We start from the raw sequence: 13,268 nt of genomic DNA, 5'->3' as shown, positions 1-13,268 counted from the left end.
TAATTTCACGTGTGTTACGTGTAGGATTTTCTTGCTTCTGAAGAAGGTGAACAGCGACTTGTCCAGGTCAAGAAGGCGTTAGAGAAGAAAGGTCAGGAGGAAGTCCCTGCTGAAACCCAGGCTGAACTTTGTGTCTGGCAACAGGAACAAGAGGGTGAGCTGACCACACTTCGAGCTCACTGCCAAGGTCGACATAAACAGCTGGAGGACATGCTTATCAAGCTCAACAGGTCAAATTCGTACCATTTCTGTCAGTCATTTAATCATTCCATAACCTAAAAATGCTATAAAGTTCCTTTTTTTTTTATAGCTTGCAACTAGAACATGACTTTTTTCAAGAATGGTTGCGGCAGAGAGAGACACTGCCAGGGCAAAGGGAAGAGCTGAGACAAGTCCATGAGAATTTTCTTAAGGAAAGGCAAGTGCTTTCCAAATTTATTTATGTCTAGTTATACTCATATTTATGACTACAAAATAAATTGCCTACATGAATCTTTAAACATGCAAGCAAACTAATTATAGCAAACTGTTGTCTAACAATATCAGGAAGACGTTCTACAGCATGTAAAAAAAAAAAAGCAACAAAAAACTTATGAACATAAAAACTCTTTTTCAAGCCAATTCACATTAATTGACCTTTCTGTATATCTGTACATTTAGAACTGTAACATCAACACAGCTACATAATATTTCTGAAATGTTCTTGATTAGATAAATAAATGGTATTAATGAAATGTTACTTTATACCATATTTCTTTTTTGTCTAGCGGACGCATTGAAGCATTCAGTGATTTGCTAGCTTCGGTAAGACTAAAAGGTTTACGAAGAGACCCTGTTCTAAGAGACGGAGAATCCCTGGTGGACCAGTACCACAGTCTTGGAATACGTTTGGAGAATCAATCTCAAAACTATAAATCCTTGGAGAAGGAGGTAGAAATATTCCATGTTAAGGAGGAAAAGACTAAGGCATGGTTGAAAACCCTAAAACAGAGTCTGGAATCATTAGACAAAGACAGTCTAACAGAGGAAAATCTCCTAAAGATTCAGGTATAAACATAAATATTATAAAAGATATCTGAGGTCCAGCATCTGTTTAAAATCCCTGAGCATGTAGATAGTTTCATGTTGTGTTGTGTTAGGCTGTTTTAGATCTACATGTTGAGGGTGAGTCCAAGATGACAGCTTTGGCAATGGATGGTGAGACCTTGTGTTCTCATGAAGAGATGGAGGAAAGCGTACGGCAGGACCTTATCTGGATCCTGAGAAATATAGATGACGAGTGGAGACGAGTTCTGGATTTGGCACAGCAGCTTAAGGCTCAGTCTGATTTCCAACAAAAACTCTTAAAGGAACTAACAGCTCTCCAAGAGGAAGAGAAAAATACCCGGTCATGGATAGATGAACAAATGAGAAAGCTTGACTTTCTGGATGAAGACTCTTCAATACAGGAAAGACATAACACACTACAGGTAGGTACAGGTACATAGTGTGAGGTCATAGGGTGACTGAAGATGTTCGAAATATCTGGATGTTCAAATTGATCTTGTCTACATTTTATTCAGGAAGTCCTGAGTCTGAAAGATGAAGGCGATTCAAAATTGATAACTCTCAGAAAAAAGGGAGAGAGCATATACACTCACGATGAGAGAAAGAAACGGAGCATTGAACAAAGCCATAAAGAGTTAGAGGTGGAGTGGTTAAGAGTTCTGCACACTGCGCAGGAGATGACCAACCAGATCAACCGTGAAGAATCTCTCTCCAAAGAATTAGAGAGCTTTCAAGATCAGCTAGAAAACACACAAGCCTGGATTGGAAAGCTAAAGTGATCCTGCAGTCCATAGATAAAGAATGTCCAGCTGAGGAGATAGTTACCCAAGCTCAGGTACAAAAAAAAGTGTTAAATTTTTTATTTCTGCCTTTTGTGTATTGTGTTCTTTCTAAAATATATTTATATTTATAATCTGTGCATGAAACAAAAGTGTACAGAAAAAAAAATCTCAAAAGAGATAAAAAAGATGCTTATAAATATTTCTTTCTTTATTTTATTTTTCTGAAATGCAGATTGTATTGGCCCATGGTCCAGAGGGCGATTCAAAACTAGCTGCTGTTAAGCACACAGTTGAGACTTTGTGTATTCGTGAGAGGTTTAAAGAAGACAGAAGGCGGTCCATCCAGCAAACACAGAGAGCCTTAGAGCAAGAGTGGAGAGAAGTGCTTGATTTTGCACAAATTCTGAGGAACGAAGCAGAAACCCGGGTCGCTCTTGACAAGGAGCTTCGGGATTTTAATTCACAAGAAGAATTATTTCGAACCTGGCTCAAAGAGCTGCAGGAAAAACTTGAATCACTGGACAGAAATGCTCCTCCACAGGAAATACTTGTTATATCACAGGTAATGTACAATTAATTAATTATTGATACAACCCTAACCCTGATATTTTAGGAAGTATTGTGCTAATTGCTTTTATTGAATCCTTTAGACCATCCTGAACTTACAACCAGAAGCAGAGCTGAAAATATCTGCTTTAAAAGATAAAGGAGAGAATCTGTGCAAAAAGCTGGATGAAAGCAGAAGGGAATTCATCCAGCAGACACTTAAAGATGTTCAGGAGAGACTGAGAATGTTGATGGAAATTGCCCATGAGTGCCAAAATCAGGCTCAGGTCCAGGATTCTCTCTCCAGAGACCTTCAAAATTTCCATGTTGAGGAAAAAAACATAAAATCCTGGGTTGAAGAGTTAAAGCAAGACTTGGTTTCAGTGGGCAAAAGCACTCATGGGACCCAAGAGCAAATAGAGGAAAGGCTCAAAAAAACTCAAGTGAGTTCCCAAAACACTGGATATGTCTCAATCAAACTGCTCATAGAGAAAACACTCTAAATGATGAACAAACCTGTCACCTGTGTCTCAGTTATTTTTATGATGTTAAATGTTATATTTCTAATAACTCTTAGGCTGTTCTGACCCTTCGAGTTGAAGGAAACGGCAAGATGTCTTCCCTTAAAAGAAAAACGGAGAGCCTGTGTGGCCGGGAAGATCTCGATGTACAAACCAGACGCGCGTTGGTGCAAGACCTCAAGTCGTTAGAGGAAGAATGGAAAGTAGTTCTCCAGAATGCTCAAGAGCTATACAGGTCTCCAAGCATAAAGCATAAATAGTATTAAATACATATATTATTACAAATATTTTTTACATCAAAGCACAGTAAAATCGCATTCAAACCTTCATAATACTTGTTTCAAAGAGAAATCTGAGTAAATAAAAAAACCTTAATGTGCTTCTTAAAATTATCTTTAGGAAAATAAGATGAATTTTAGATATTAACAATAACACTTTCCTCTTTGCAGTCTTTTGAAGAACGTGGTGGAACGCCTGGTTTCGTGTCAGTGCCAAAGACAGCAAACCCAGTGTCGTGTGGAGCAGCTGAAGGAGCAGGCGGCTGCACTGCCCCGCCACTTTCCCTGGCCAGGGTTAGGGGACCGCAGACATGCAGTAGAACAGGCAATGGCTTTTCTGGACAAGGCAAGGTCTCTGAGTCCCACCCTGTCTGCTCTCAGAGCCCTGGGCCGTGAGATGAGTCAGCTCACACGGGACCCAAGCTGGACAGATCCTTCTTGGGCAGCCATGGAGGAGTGTATCTCGGGGTTAATTAAAGACTTAATGGTAATATTCATGAAAGATCATAGAGAGCCAATAAGATGCTAAACTAATCCCTCACTGATAACACTCGGCTGTTGTGTTTGTATGTACAGGAATTCTGTAAGAACCTAGAGGAGGGCATTGACACTGAAAGAAACTGCATTCAGCTGGTGGAGCAGCACAATGCTGCTCAGGACTGGCTGAGGGAGCAAGTCAAAGGTTTTGTAACTCTGCCTAATGATCGTCATGGGTTACAGGAGTCTATTAGCACTTTAAAGGTTTGTGAAAAATTAACGTTATGCCACAAATCTTGAAATATTCTTGAGTTTTCCCCTAACAATGTTGTATGGGTCAGTTACATACTGCTGTTCCTCAAGCACCTCATATCAATCATATATATGTAGCTTCTGTTATCATTGTCAGTTAATATGTGTTAACCATAATTGACAACTTGTAGCCAAATGGCATTGTGGGTAATGAAGGATTTTCTGTAATGATTCTTTGTCTTCAGGCTCTTCTTCAGACAGTGGAGCGGGAGGAGAGAGAGATGAAAGAGCTAGACAGGGCTAAAGATGCTCTGATTAACTTGTGCACTCCAGGGGGTCGTGATGCCCTGACTTTAGAAACCGGCCACCTCCATGACCTTTGTGCCGCCTCCAAGATGGAAATAAAGGAGAGGCTCATTGTGTGTGAGACTAGATTGGCTAGCATTGAATTGAAGATCAGCGAAAGAGCAGATCATCTCAGAGCCCAGGCTGAGTGCATTCTGAATGATCTCCGAGCACAGGAATGTCAAGGATTTGGTGAAGAATACAAGAATCACAGCCAACTACAGGAAAACTGGAATATCCTGAAGGTGAAGAAAATATATATTTTATTAATATTAAAATGAAACCTTTTGCCAGCAGTCTTACCTCCATTGCTTTTTCGTAGTCCTGCAAGAAGGAGCTTGATGAATTAGAGGGACGAGTTCGTGATCTAAGCCAGGCTATGCATATGGTTCCCTCTGAGGAGGATCTTCCTTCTAATATAGTTTCTCTTATTGACACTGTCGCCCAGCAGTACTGCAGGTACCAGAATCAATTTTCCAGTCGTCTTATAAATTTTTTTTAAATGTAGTAAAGAAACGTGACTGATTTGTTTTGACACACTTTTAGATTGCAGTCCAAGCTGTCTGACAGACAGAACGAGTGTGCTAATTGCACAGTTCAGTGTATGAGAGAGGCTCTGCAGGCCTTGCGTTCCTGGACTCACTCAACCCACACACAACCTCTTATTGACTCGGCTTATACCATTCAGGTTTGTGTATGCAGTGTGTGCACTATACTACACTTCTGCATATGTCCCAGATTTAAAAAAACAACAACACATTCCTGTATTTTTTTTTCCTTAGGAGATGATAGAGAATGGTGCAGTGCTGCATAAGAACCTCCAGGAGGCACTCTCACATAAGCAGCTGCTAATGGATTGTCTGGGTCACGAACTTAACGACAAGCTGGAGAGAGACGGCTCAAATGCATTAAAGGATGCAGATACACTCATTGTTCAACTTCGGCAGAGGCTGCAGGTGACCATTTGAATTAAGTTTGAATTAAGAATCGGCTGTATGAAATGAATTATGAGTAGTATACATTAGAATTCCTTAAATACACTTGTATAAAAATGCTCATATGTATTTGCAGTTGCATGCACTATAGTGTCTGCATAACAGGTTTAAATTAGATTAGAATGTCTTGCATAGCATACTTCACACCATGTGTAGATGTGTAGATATGGATGTATATAATTTTACAATGTTTGGTTTGTAAACATTAAAATATCTATTCATATTCTGTAAATATAACAGTATTGCACCACAGATTGCCATAATGTGTTATGTCATTCATAATATCGTATTAACTTGTATGAATGCTCATCTGTACTTATAGTTGCAGACAATTTATTACAAATGATTTTATGACTTCATAATGTCATATATAATCTGTGATCAGTAATGTAATACATTGTAATGTAAACTAGTATATTACATTGTAAACAATTTTAAATCACAGAAAGTGTATTCTCTCAGCTTATTGCACATATTGCACAGTCAAAGATACTGAAATTGTGCATGTTATGGTAATACATTACAATTTGTGTATAGAAATTATTAATTGATGTATGACATCAGTGTGTATACAATTGTGTAAATAGACATATTACAATAGACATTGTAGAAATAAGAAGAAATAAATCCAAAATTTATGCACAGATCTGTATCTACTTTTAGATAGATAAATAGATAGATAGATAGATAGATAGATAGATAGATAGATAGATAGATAGATAGATAGATAGATAGATAGATAGATAGATAGATTTTTGTGTGTGTGTGTGTGTGTGTAATTTACCAATTTGACTTTTTTTGACTCAGGATATTGAGGAAGAGCAGATCGAAACTAAAGCCCATATGTTGTCACTGGAAACACAAACCAGTCATTCAGTCTCAGAGGTAAAACTGGAATTTTAACATTAAAACACATTAAAAATCTTATTTTACCAAACCTATTGTAGAATGTTATGACATTTTGGGTTCTAGTCATTAATTCTTAGTTCTAGACTTGCCTAGCTTTCCCATTTTCATCTTTAATTGCCTAATTCAGGGTCATTTTAGTTTGTGTTCTAAGGAATTGTCTTTGTCATGGCATCATAGCAGGTTTCCTGTGAATGGCCCAGCACACTCAACACTACAACAAAGGTTGTGCATGATTGGTCAGAGCCTCAAGATATTTCCTCTGCTCCACTGACCAGTGGCTCAGTGGTTAAGCCCATTGAAATGGAAATGGACAGAGATGCAATGTCAGTTATCGAAGATACCCTCAAAACTATCATGCCAGTTGTTCTTATATCTGATAATCAGGCAGATGACACTCTGACTACTCCTAAACGTAAATCAGGAGTCAGTAAGGAGAAATCTAATGAATACTTGTTGACAGAATCTCCCACTGCAGAACCCCTGCTGGTGTCTGCAGTAGATGAATACAGGTCTGAAATCAGAACAGACGGTTTTCCAAACACAACAGTGACTCTGACCTCTCAACTTAATGAACCCATTGATGTTGCTAAATCTGAAAGTCTAAGAGCAGACAGTCAGTCAATTTATGCTGACATTCAGGATTTGGAATCTGCCACAGAAAAAGCAAAACCATCTGAAGAGTTAGAGGAAAGAGCACTTCTACTGAACATCCCTGTTTGCACAGACAGTCTTTCTACAAAACTAAGTATATTTTCAGAGGAGATCGATTTTACCACAGTAGACTGGTCACTGACAGCACTACATTTTGACCAAAGTAAACTTAATACAGATGGTTTGTCTACCACAGCTTTTGCTGTGCAGTCTGACATAGTAGCTGAAGTTGATGAATCTGGCATTGGTCTAACAAAAGATGAAGGAAAATTTGAAATGGCGATGAAGGGAATAGAGAAGATACAATCTGCCTTCTGTGGAGAACTCCATGATGACGGGACATCTGTGGAAGTAAAATCTCAGGAATCAATTGAAAGCAACAAGAGTGCAATATTTGCACAAAGTCTTTACAAAGAATCGGATGCAGTTGAAAAAGCACATAAGATAGCTTCTGATAGCTGTGAGGATGAAAAAATGGCAAAAAAGAAAATAGCTGCATTAATTCTTGATAGAGACACGGTACATATTCATACCACCGAGGTCCCTGACTTAACTGACCGTAACGTAGGGAGCGTTGTTTCAGCTGCAGACACTGGATTTGATACCGTGTTTTCTCAACAAGTGGAACGGTTGGCTACATTTGATAAAATGAGAAAAGAATCTGACAGTCCGAGCTCTCTGGATCAACAAGAACTGGATGATTCTGGAAATGCTGTTGACACTAAATCAAGTCAACTCTCTGATGAAAATGTTGATTTACAAACTGAAGTACTTTCTGGGCAAACATCTGAAATCCACATCGTAACCAGAAGCGCTGAACCAAATACCACGCATGCTGAGAGAGAAGGAACCTGGACAACAACCAATGGTCCAACGGAGGTTCAGAGAGCGATGGATCCTCTTGAACACTGCACTTTGAATAATGGCCCTCGAGAGACCCAACGAAGATACGTCATACTGGAAAGACAAGAAGGACTAGAAATATGCCAAGAGCCAGCTGCTGAGGCATACATGCCAGGACTGAATGCTGCCACAAGTAAACCTTGCGAAGTAGTAACAGATGTTTACAAGCTTGAAATTACAGAAACCGTTGCACGAGGAGACGGCAAGAGAATAGAATCGAATGCTCTAAACGAGTCTAAAACTTTAGAGATCATAGAAACGTTGCCAGTTCCGCCAGCTAGAAGGAAACCAGAGCATTTATCCTTCAGTGCCAAAAATGAAGAAGAGAAAATTGTGGATAAGGTAATTCTGGAAGTTGAGAGCATCCAAAAGACAACAGAGAAAGGTGAGACTAAACCAACAAAACTAAGCAGGCAATCTAAGGAAAGTCAAAGTTTGTCAGACAGTTCAGAGGTCCAGTTTGAAGAAGAAATGATTCCTGTTTCACATAGTCAACAATGCATATCTGAAGAAACCCATGCAGAGGTTATTCCAACTCCACCCAACAGAAGACATAAGGAAAGGTTAACAGATGAAACCGTGTCTCTGGATCTTGATTTCCCAACCCCACCTGAGAGAAAACAAAAAGAGAAGCTAGAGGATCAACAATTTCATCTGGAGGAGACGGGCAACACAACAGCTGTTGAGAATCTTGTAAACCCTACTCCACCATTGAGGCTAAAAGTAAGACAAGCTGAAAGTGATAGCACAACAGTGGTCTCAAAAATCCAAGAGGTTCAGGAGACTCTGGTGAAACCCACACCTCCCACAAGAAAGAGAGATAGCAGGACTGAGACTGAATCAGTGTCAGGAAGCAGTGATTTGGACAAAACAAGGACAAAAGAGATGGATGTTGAGGAGTCTCTTGAAAAGCCAACTCCACCAGTGAGGCGCAAATCAAGCCTAGATGAAAGTGCTTTCATCTCCCCAATGCTTTCTAAACCCAAAGGTGCAAAAGATATACATTTGGAACCCACACCTCCAACACAGAAGAAAGATGTCAGCAGTGAAAGAGACATAGAATGTAAAGAAATGGACGGTCGGATTTCTAAGAGCACTGAATTCGAGAGCACATTCAGACAAGGAAGAGCTGTTGAGGAACTTTTTGTAAAACCAACCCCACCAGTAAGAAGAAAAGGAAGTCGAGCAAGTCAAATTCTAGAAATGGAGGAGACATTGGTGAAACCCACACCTCCAACAAGAAGGAGAGAGAGTAAAAATTTTAGTGATGTGGCCTATGAAGAACTAGCCAGAAAAATGTCTGGCAGCACTGATATGGGGAAGATAGTGACTCAAGAGAAAGCTCCTGTGGAGACACTTATTAAACCGACTCCACCAGTGAGAAGGAAAGTGTCAATTCAAATTGAAAACGACTCCATTTCTCTTCTTTCCAAAATCCAAGAGGTGGTGGAGAATGTAGTCAAACCCACACCTCTAGCAAGAAGGAGAAGTAGCAGAAATGTGAGTGACAATTTATCCAGCAAGCTTTCCAGCAGCACTGATTTGGAGAAGACAGGAGCACAGGAGTCAGATCACACAGAGCCTCTTCCAACACCATCTCCACCAGTAAGATGGAAAGCAAGTCAGTTTGAAAGTACTTCAATTTCAGATAAGTCAAAAGCTCAAGAAATGGAGGCTACATTGTTGAAACCCACACCACCAATAAGAAGGAGAAATAGTGGAAATATAACAGACATAATGGCCAGTAGAATTTCTTGCTGTAGTTTGGAGAATTTGACTTTGGTGACACCCGAAAGAGCTGTTAAAGATACTTTCGTTAAACCAACTCCACCAGTAAGAAGAAAAACAAGTCGAGCTGAAAGTGACTTCTCGTTTCTTTCCATTAAAGACACGGAGAAAACTTTAGTGAAACCCTCGCCTCCAACAAGAAAGAGAGACAGCAGAAATGTGAGTGATACAGGAGCCATCAAAATTTCAAGCAGCACTGACTTGGAGAATTCAGTGACACAAGAGAAATCCCTTGAGGAGCTCCTTATTAAACCAACTCCACCAGTGAGACGAAAAACAAGCTCAGCTGAAAGTGACTATTCACTGGTTTCTAAAACACAAGGAATGGAGGAGACACCTCCAACAAGAAGGCAAGAGAACAGAAATTTGATTGAAATGGTCAGCAAAACATCTAGCAGCAGCAATTTGGAGAAAGTTCCTGAAGAGACACCTATTAAACCAATTGAAGGGGAAAAAATTGAAAATGAAAGTAATGTTATTTCATTGTTTTTCAAACCCCAAGATATAGATGAGACACTGGAAAAACCCACACCCCCAACGAGAAGGAGAGATAGCAGAACTATGAATGACTCCATGGCTAAAAATATTTCTGTCACCAGTGATTTGGAAACACAAGCCAGAGATGCTGAAGAAGCTCTCATAAAACCAGCTCTGGCAGAGGATACACCAGTGAAACTCACACCTCCGACACGCAGGAGAGCTAGCAGAAATGTTGCTGAAATTGTACCTAGAGAAAAAGAGGATAATGGCGTTTTAGATACGACCAGGACACAAGAGAATCCTGATATGGAGGTTCTTGTTAAATCAACTACTTCATTGGGACAAGAAATAAACCATGCTGAAAGTATCACCACTTTGGTTGATAAACTTCAAGAAACAGAGGAAACTCTGGAAAAGCCCACATCTCCGACATACAGAAGAGACAGCAGAAACATGCATGTAATATTACCTGAGCAGACAGAAGTTGAATTGTCAAGTAACACTGATTTGGCCAACACTGCAACACAAGATCGTGCTGATGTGGATATTCTAAAATCAGTTCCTTTAATGGGCCCCAAAGCAAGTCAAGCTGACGGTGGCATTTCCAACGTTGATAAAACCCAAGATGTTACCCAAAATGTTGCTGATATAGTCCCTAAAGAAATAGAGTGTAACACTGATCTGGACACAACCAGGACACAAGAGAACCTGGAGATTCTTGTTAAACCGACTATTTTGGTGGGCCAAGAATTAAACCAAGCTGAAAGTGACTCCTCTTTTGTTGATAAACCCCAAGAAGTAGAGGAAACACTGCCCACACCTCTGACATGCACAAGAGATTTTGGAAACATAGATGAAATAGAACCTAATCAAACAAAGGATGAATTCTCAGGTAACATTTATCTGGACAAGACTGCTCCTCTGGTGGAATGCAAAGCAAGTCAAGCTGAAATTGGCATTTCAATTCTTGATGAAACCCAAGGTATAGAGGAAACACTGAGGAAACAAGAGATGCAAGAGAATGCTGATATGGAGGACCTTGAAAAACCAATTCTTCAAGTGGAACAAGTAGCAAACCAACCTGAAAGTGGCCTTTCTTCAGTAGTTTTTAATTCTCAGGAGAAATATCAGGCAACTCTGAAACAATCCACACCTTTGACAAGAACAGAAAGCGAAATTAAGAGTGATGAATTTTCTCAATCTGATGTCCATGAGGGTCTAATTGAACCCTCACCAAGTGACCGTGATAATGAGTAGAGCATGAAAGTATCAAAGTAACATCTGTTAGCACAGAGCCTGAAGAATCTCTACCCAAACCAACTACACCGACTGACCAAAAGAAGGACACAACCATAACCAATCTAGATACAATTTCTGTTCAAGTAGAAGAGTCACCAGTCGAACCAACCATACCGATTAGTGATGTAGAAAAAACACTTGAAGTTCAACCAGTGATTAAACAAGACGATGAACAGCCTGAGAAAAAGCTCTCCTCTGCTTTGGGAATGGTGTCTACAGAGGACTTCACTGAACCTGAAAGCCTGAATTTGGTTGAGGTAACAGAAAATTGCATGTTGTGTGTATTTGAAAGAATTGCGTACGAGTTTGGTCTTTGTTGCACGGTGCACATCATCTGCATGAGGATTACAATGGATATTATAGCATTAAGATATAAATATTCTCTGTATATATTAATAAAGATTAAGACATAAGACTTTACCAGGATACAAAAAGGATATGTGAGATGCTGGAAATTGGCAGAAGTCAGACATAGATGAAGATATTTGCGCACATAGGAAAATGTTGAGAGAGAGAATATCTTTCCTTCCATTAATTCCATTTTTTTCTCTTTTTTTTCTAACCGCAATATCTGACATTTGAAAGTCTTGAATAATTTCTGTTTATTGACTAACCAAGCTTAAGCTATGCTGTTGTCCTCCCACCCCCTGCCCCCCCATTTTGCATTTTTGCATTTTATTATCTCATTTGTGTCTTCAAATTATAGGCACAAGTCCAAGATGGAGACCAATCAGAAATCTCTAGTGAGGATGCCTCATTTGCAAAAAGTATAGGTGTGTCAGAGGTGTTGAAAGAAAAGGAAGAAGAAGAAGAACCACTTGGTGCTACGATGAATATTATTTTTGCTGAGATTGAAAAGATGTCTAAGACGAGACCAAATAGCCTGCTTATTGAGGTATCAATCAGAGCTGCTATATTTTTGTGTTTGGAGATTTCACAAGACCACACAACTAATATTAGATGTACGCAGTCATTTTTTTTTTTAGATTTTGCAACTTAACCCTATACAAAATTTTGTGTGACAACAGAGCAGGCCTTATGATGATCCTCTGGATGTTCTCAACACTTCTGATGTTGACCTTGAGACCCAGTTGCACAGATTGGTATTATGCATACTGAGTTGCCGTAACAGGCCTGCGGTGCTCAACCCTACAGACATGGCCAAACAAGTAGAAGAGGCAGAAGTATGTTAACACTTATTTTTTTATTTTTTTTAATGAAAATATGTACCTTCAAATACTTGCTCAATGTTCTTTTTTTAATGTATTGTTCATACAGTTCTGCCGGCAGAGTGCTCAGAAGCAGGTTTCCTCGATCTCAAAGCAAGATCACGTTAATGGTGATGTTGCCAGTCTTGCCACTGGTTCAGCCAGTGACCCTGAGGCTATGCAGCGACTGAGTTGCCAGTGGACAGAGGCATTGTGGGATGTATCTGGCACTGTACACACCAAAGAGGCACAATTGCAGCTGGTGATTGACTATGACAGACAAATGCAGAAAGCGAAGGCCACTCTTGAGAAACTGGCAGGTGAACTGGAGTCCTTGAAAATGTAAGTATTAGAGAAGAGCTTTAGTTGTTATTTACAGCATTATTTATTCTTCCCACTAGTGATTTTGGACTAATTGCTGAACTTTACACCGATCAGGCATAACATTATGACATAACATTATGAATTGTGAAGTGAAAACTGATTATCTGCCCACTAATGATGACACCTGTTATTGGGTGGAATATATTACACAATGAGTGCACATTTTGTCCTCAAAGTTGATGTGTTAGAAGCAGGAAAAACAGGCAAGTCTAAGGATTTGCACAAGTTTGATGAGGGCTAAATTGTGATAGCTAGACGATTGGGTCAGAGAATCTACAGAACTGCAGCTCTTGTGGGCTGTTCCTGTTCTGCAGTGGTCAGTATCTATCAAAAGTGGTACATGGATGAACTGGTGAGCGAAGGCTGGCCCGTGTCGCCTGGTGCAACAGACGACCTACTGTAG

At 39.7% G+C, this 13,268-nt stretch overlaps 1 protein-coding gene across 1 annotated transcript in view; it reads left to right on the top strand.

Moving 5' to 3' along the window:
* Positions 1-13,268, top strand: part of syne2b (spectrin repeat containing, nuclear envelope 2b) — a 107,908-nt gene that overhangs the window by 23,834 nt on the left and 70,806 nt on the right. The window contains 21 exon segments of the mRNA XM_046872909.1: positions 25-230; positions 311-418; positions 768-1,047; positions 1,140-1,469; positions 1,563-1,743; positions 1,746-1,882; positions 2,062-2,391; positions 2,480-2,818; positions 2,953-3,131; positions 3,346-3,661; positions 3,751-3,915; positions 4,149-4,493; positions 4,571-4,707; positions 4,795-4,936; positions 5,031-5,204; positions 6,051-6,128; positions 6,330-11,226; positions 11,229-11,530; positions 11,980-12,168; positions 12,302-12,457; positions 12,552-12,823. Of these exon segments, the coding sequence (XP_046728865.1) occupies positions 25-230; positions 311-418; positions 768-1,047; positions 1,140-1,469; positions 1,563-1,743; positions 1,746-1,882; positions 2,062-2,391; positions 2,480-2,818; positions 2,953-3,131; positions 3,346-3,661; positions 3,751-3,915; positions 4,149-4,493; positions 4,571-4,707; positions 4,795-4,936; positions 5,031-5,204; positions 6,051-6,128; positions 6,330-11,226; positions 11,229-11,530; positions 11,980-12,168; positions 12,302-12,457; positions 12,552-12,823 (9,263 nt within the window).

Source organism: Silurus meridionalis, chromosome 2 (genome assembly GCF_014805685.1).
Source record: "Silurus meridionalis isolate SWU-2019-XX chromosome 2, ASM1480568v1, whole genome shotgun sequence".
Classification (NCBI taxonomy): domain Eukaryota; kingdom Metazoa; phylum Chordata; class Actinopteri; order Siluriformes; family Siluridae; genus Silurus; species Silurus meridionalis.
This window is presented reverse-complemented; position numbering and strand designations above follow the sequence as displayed.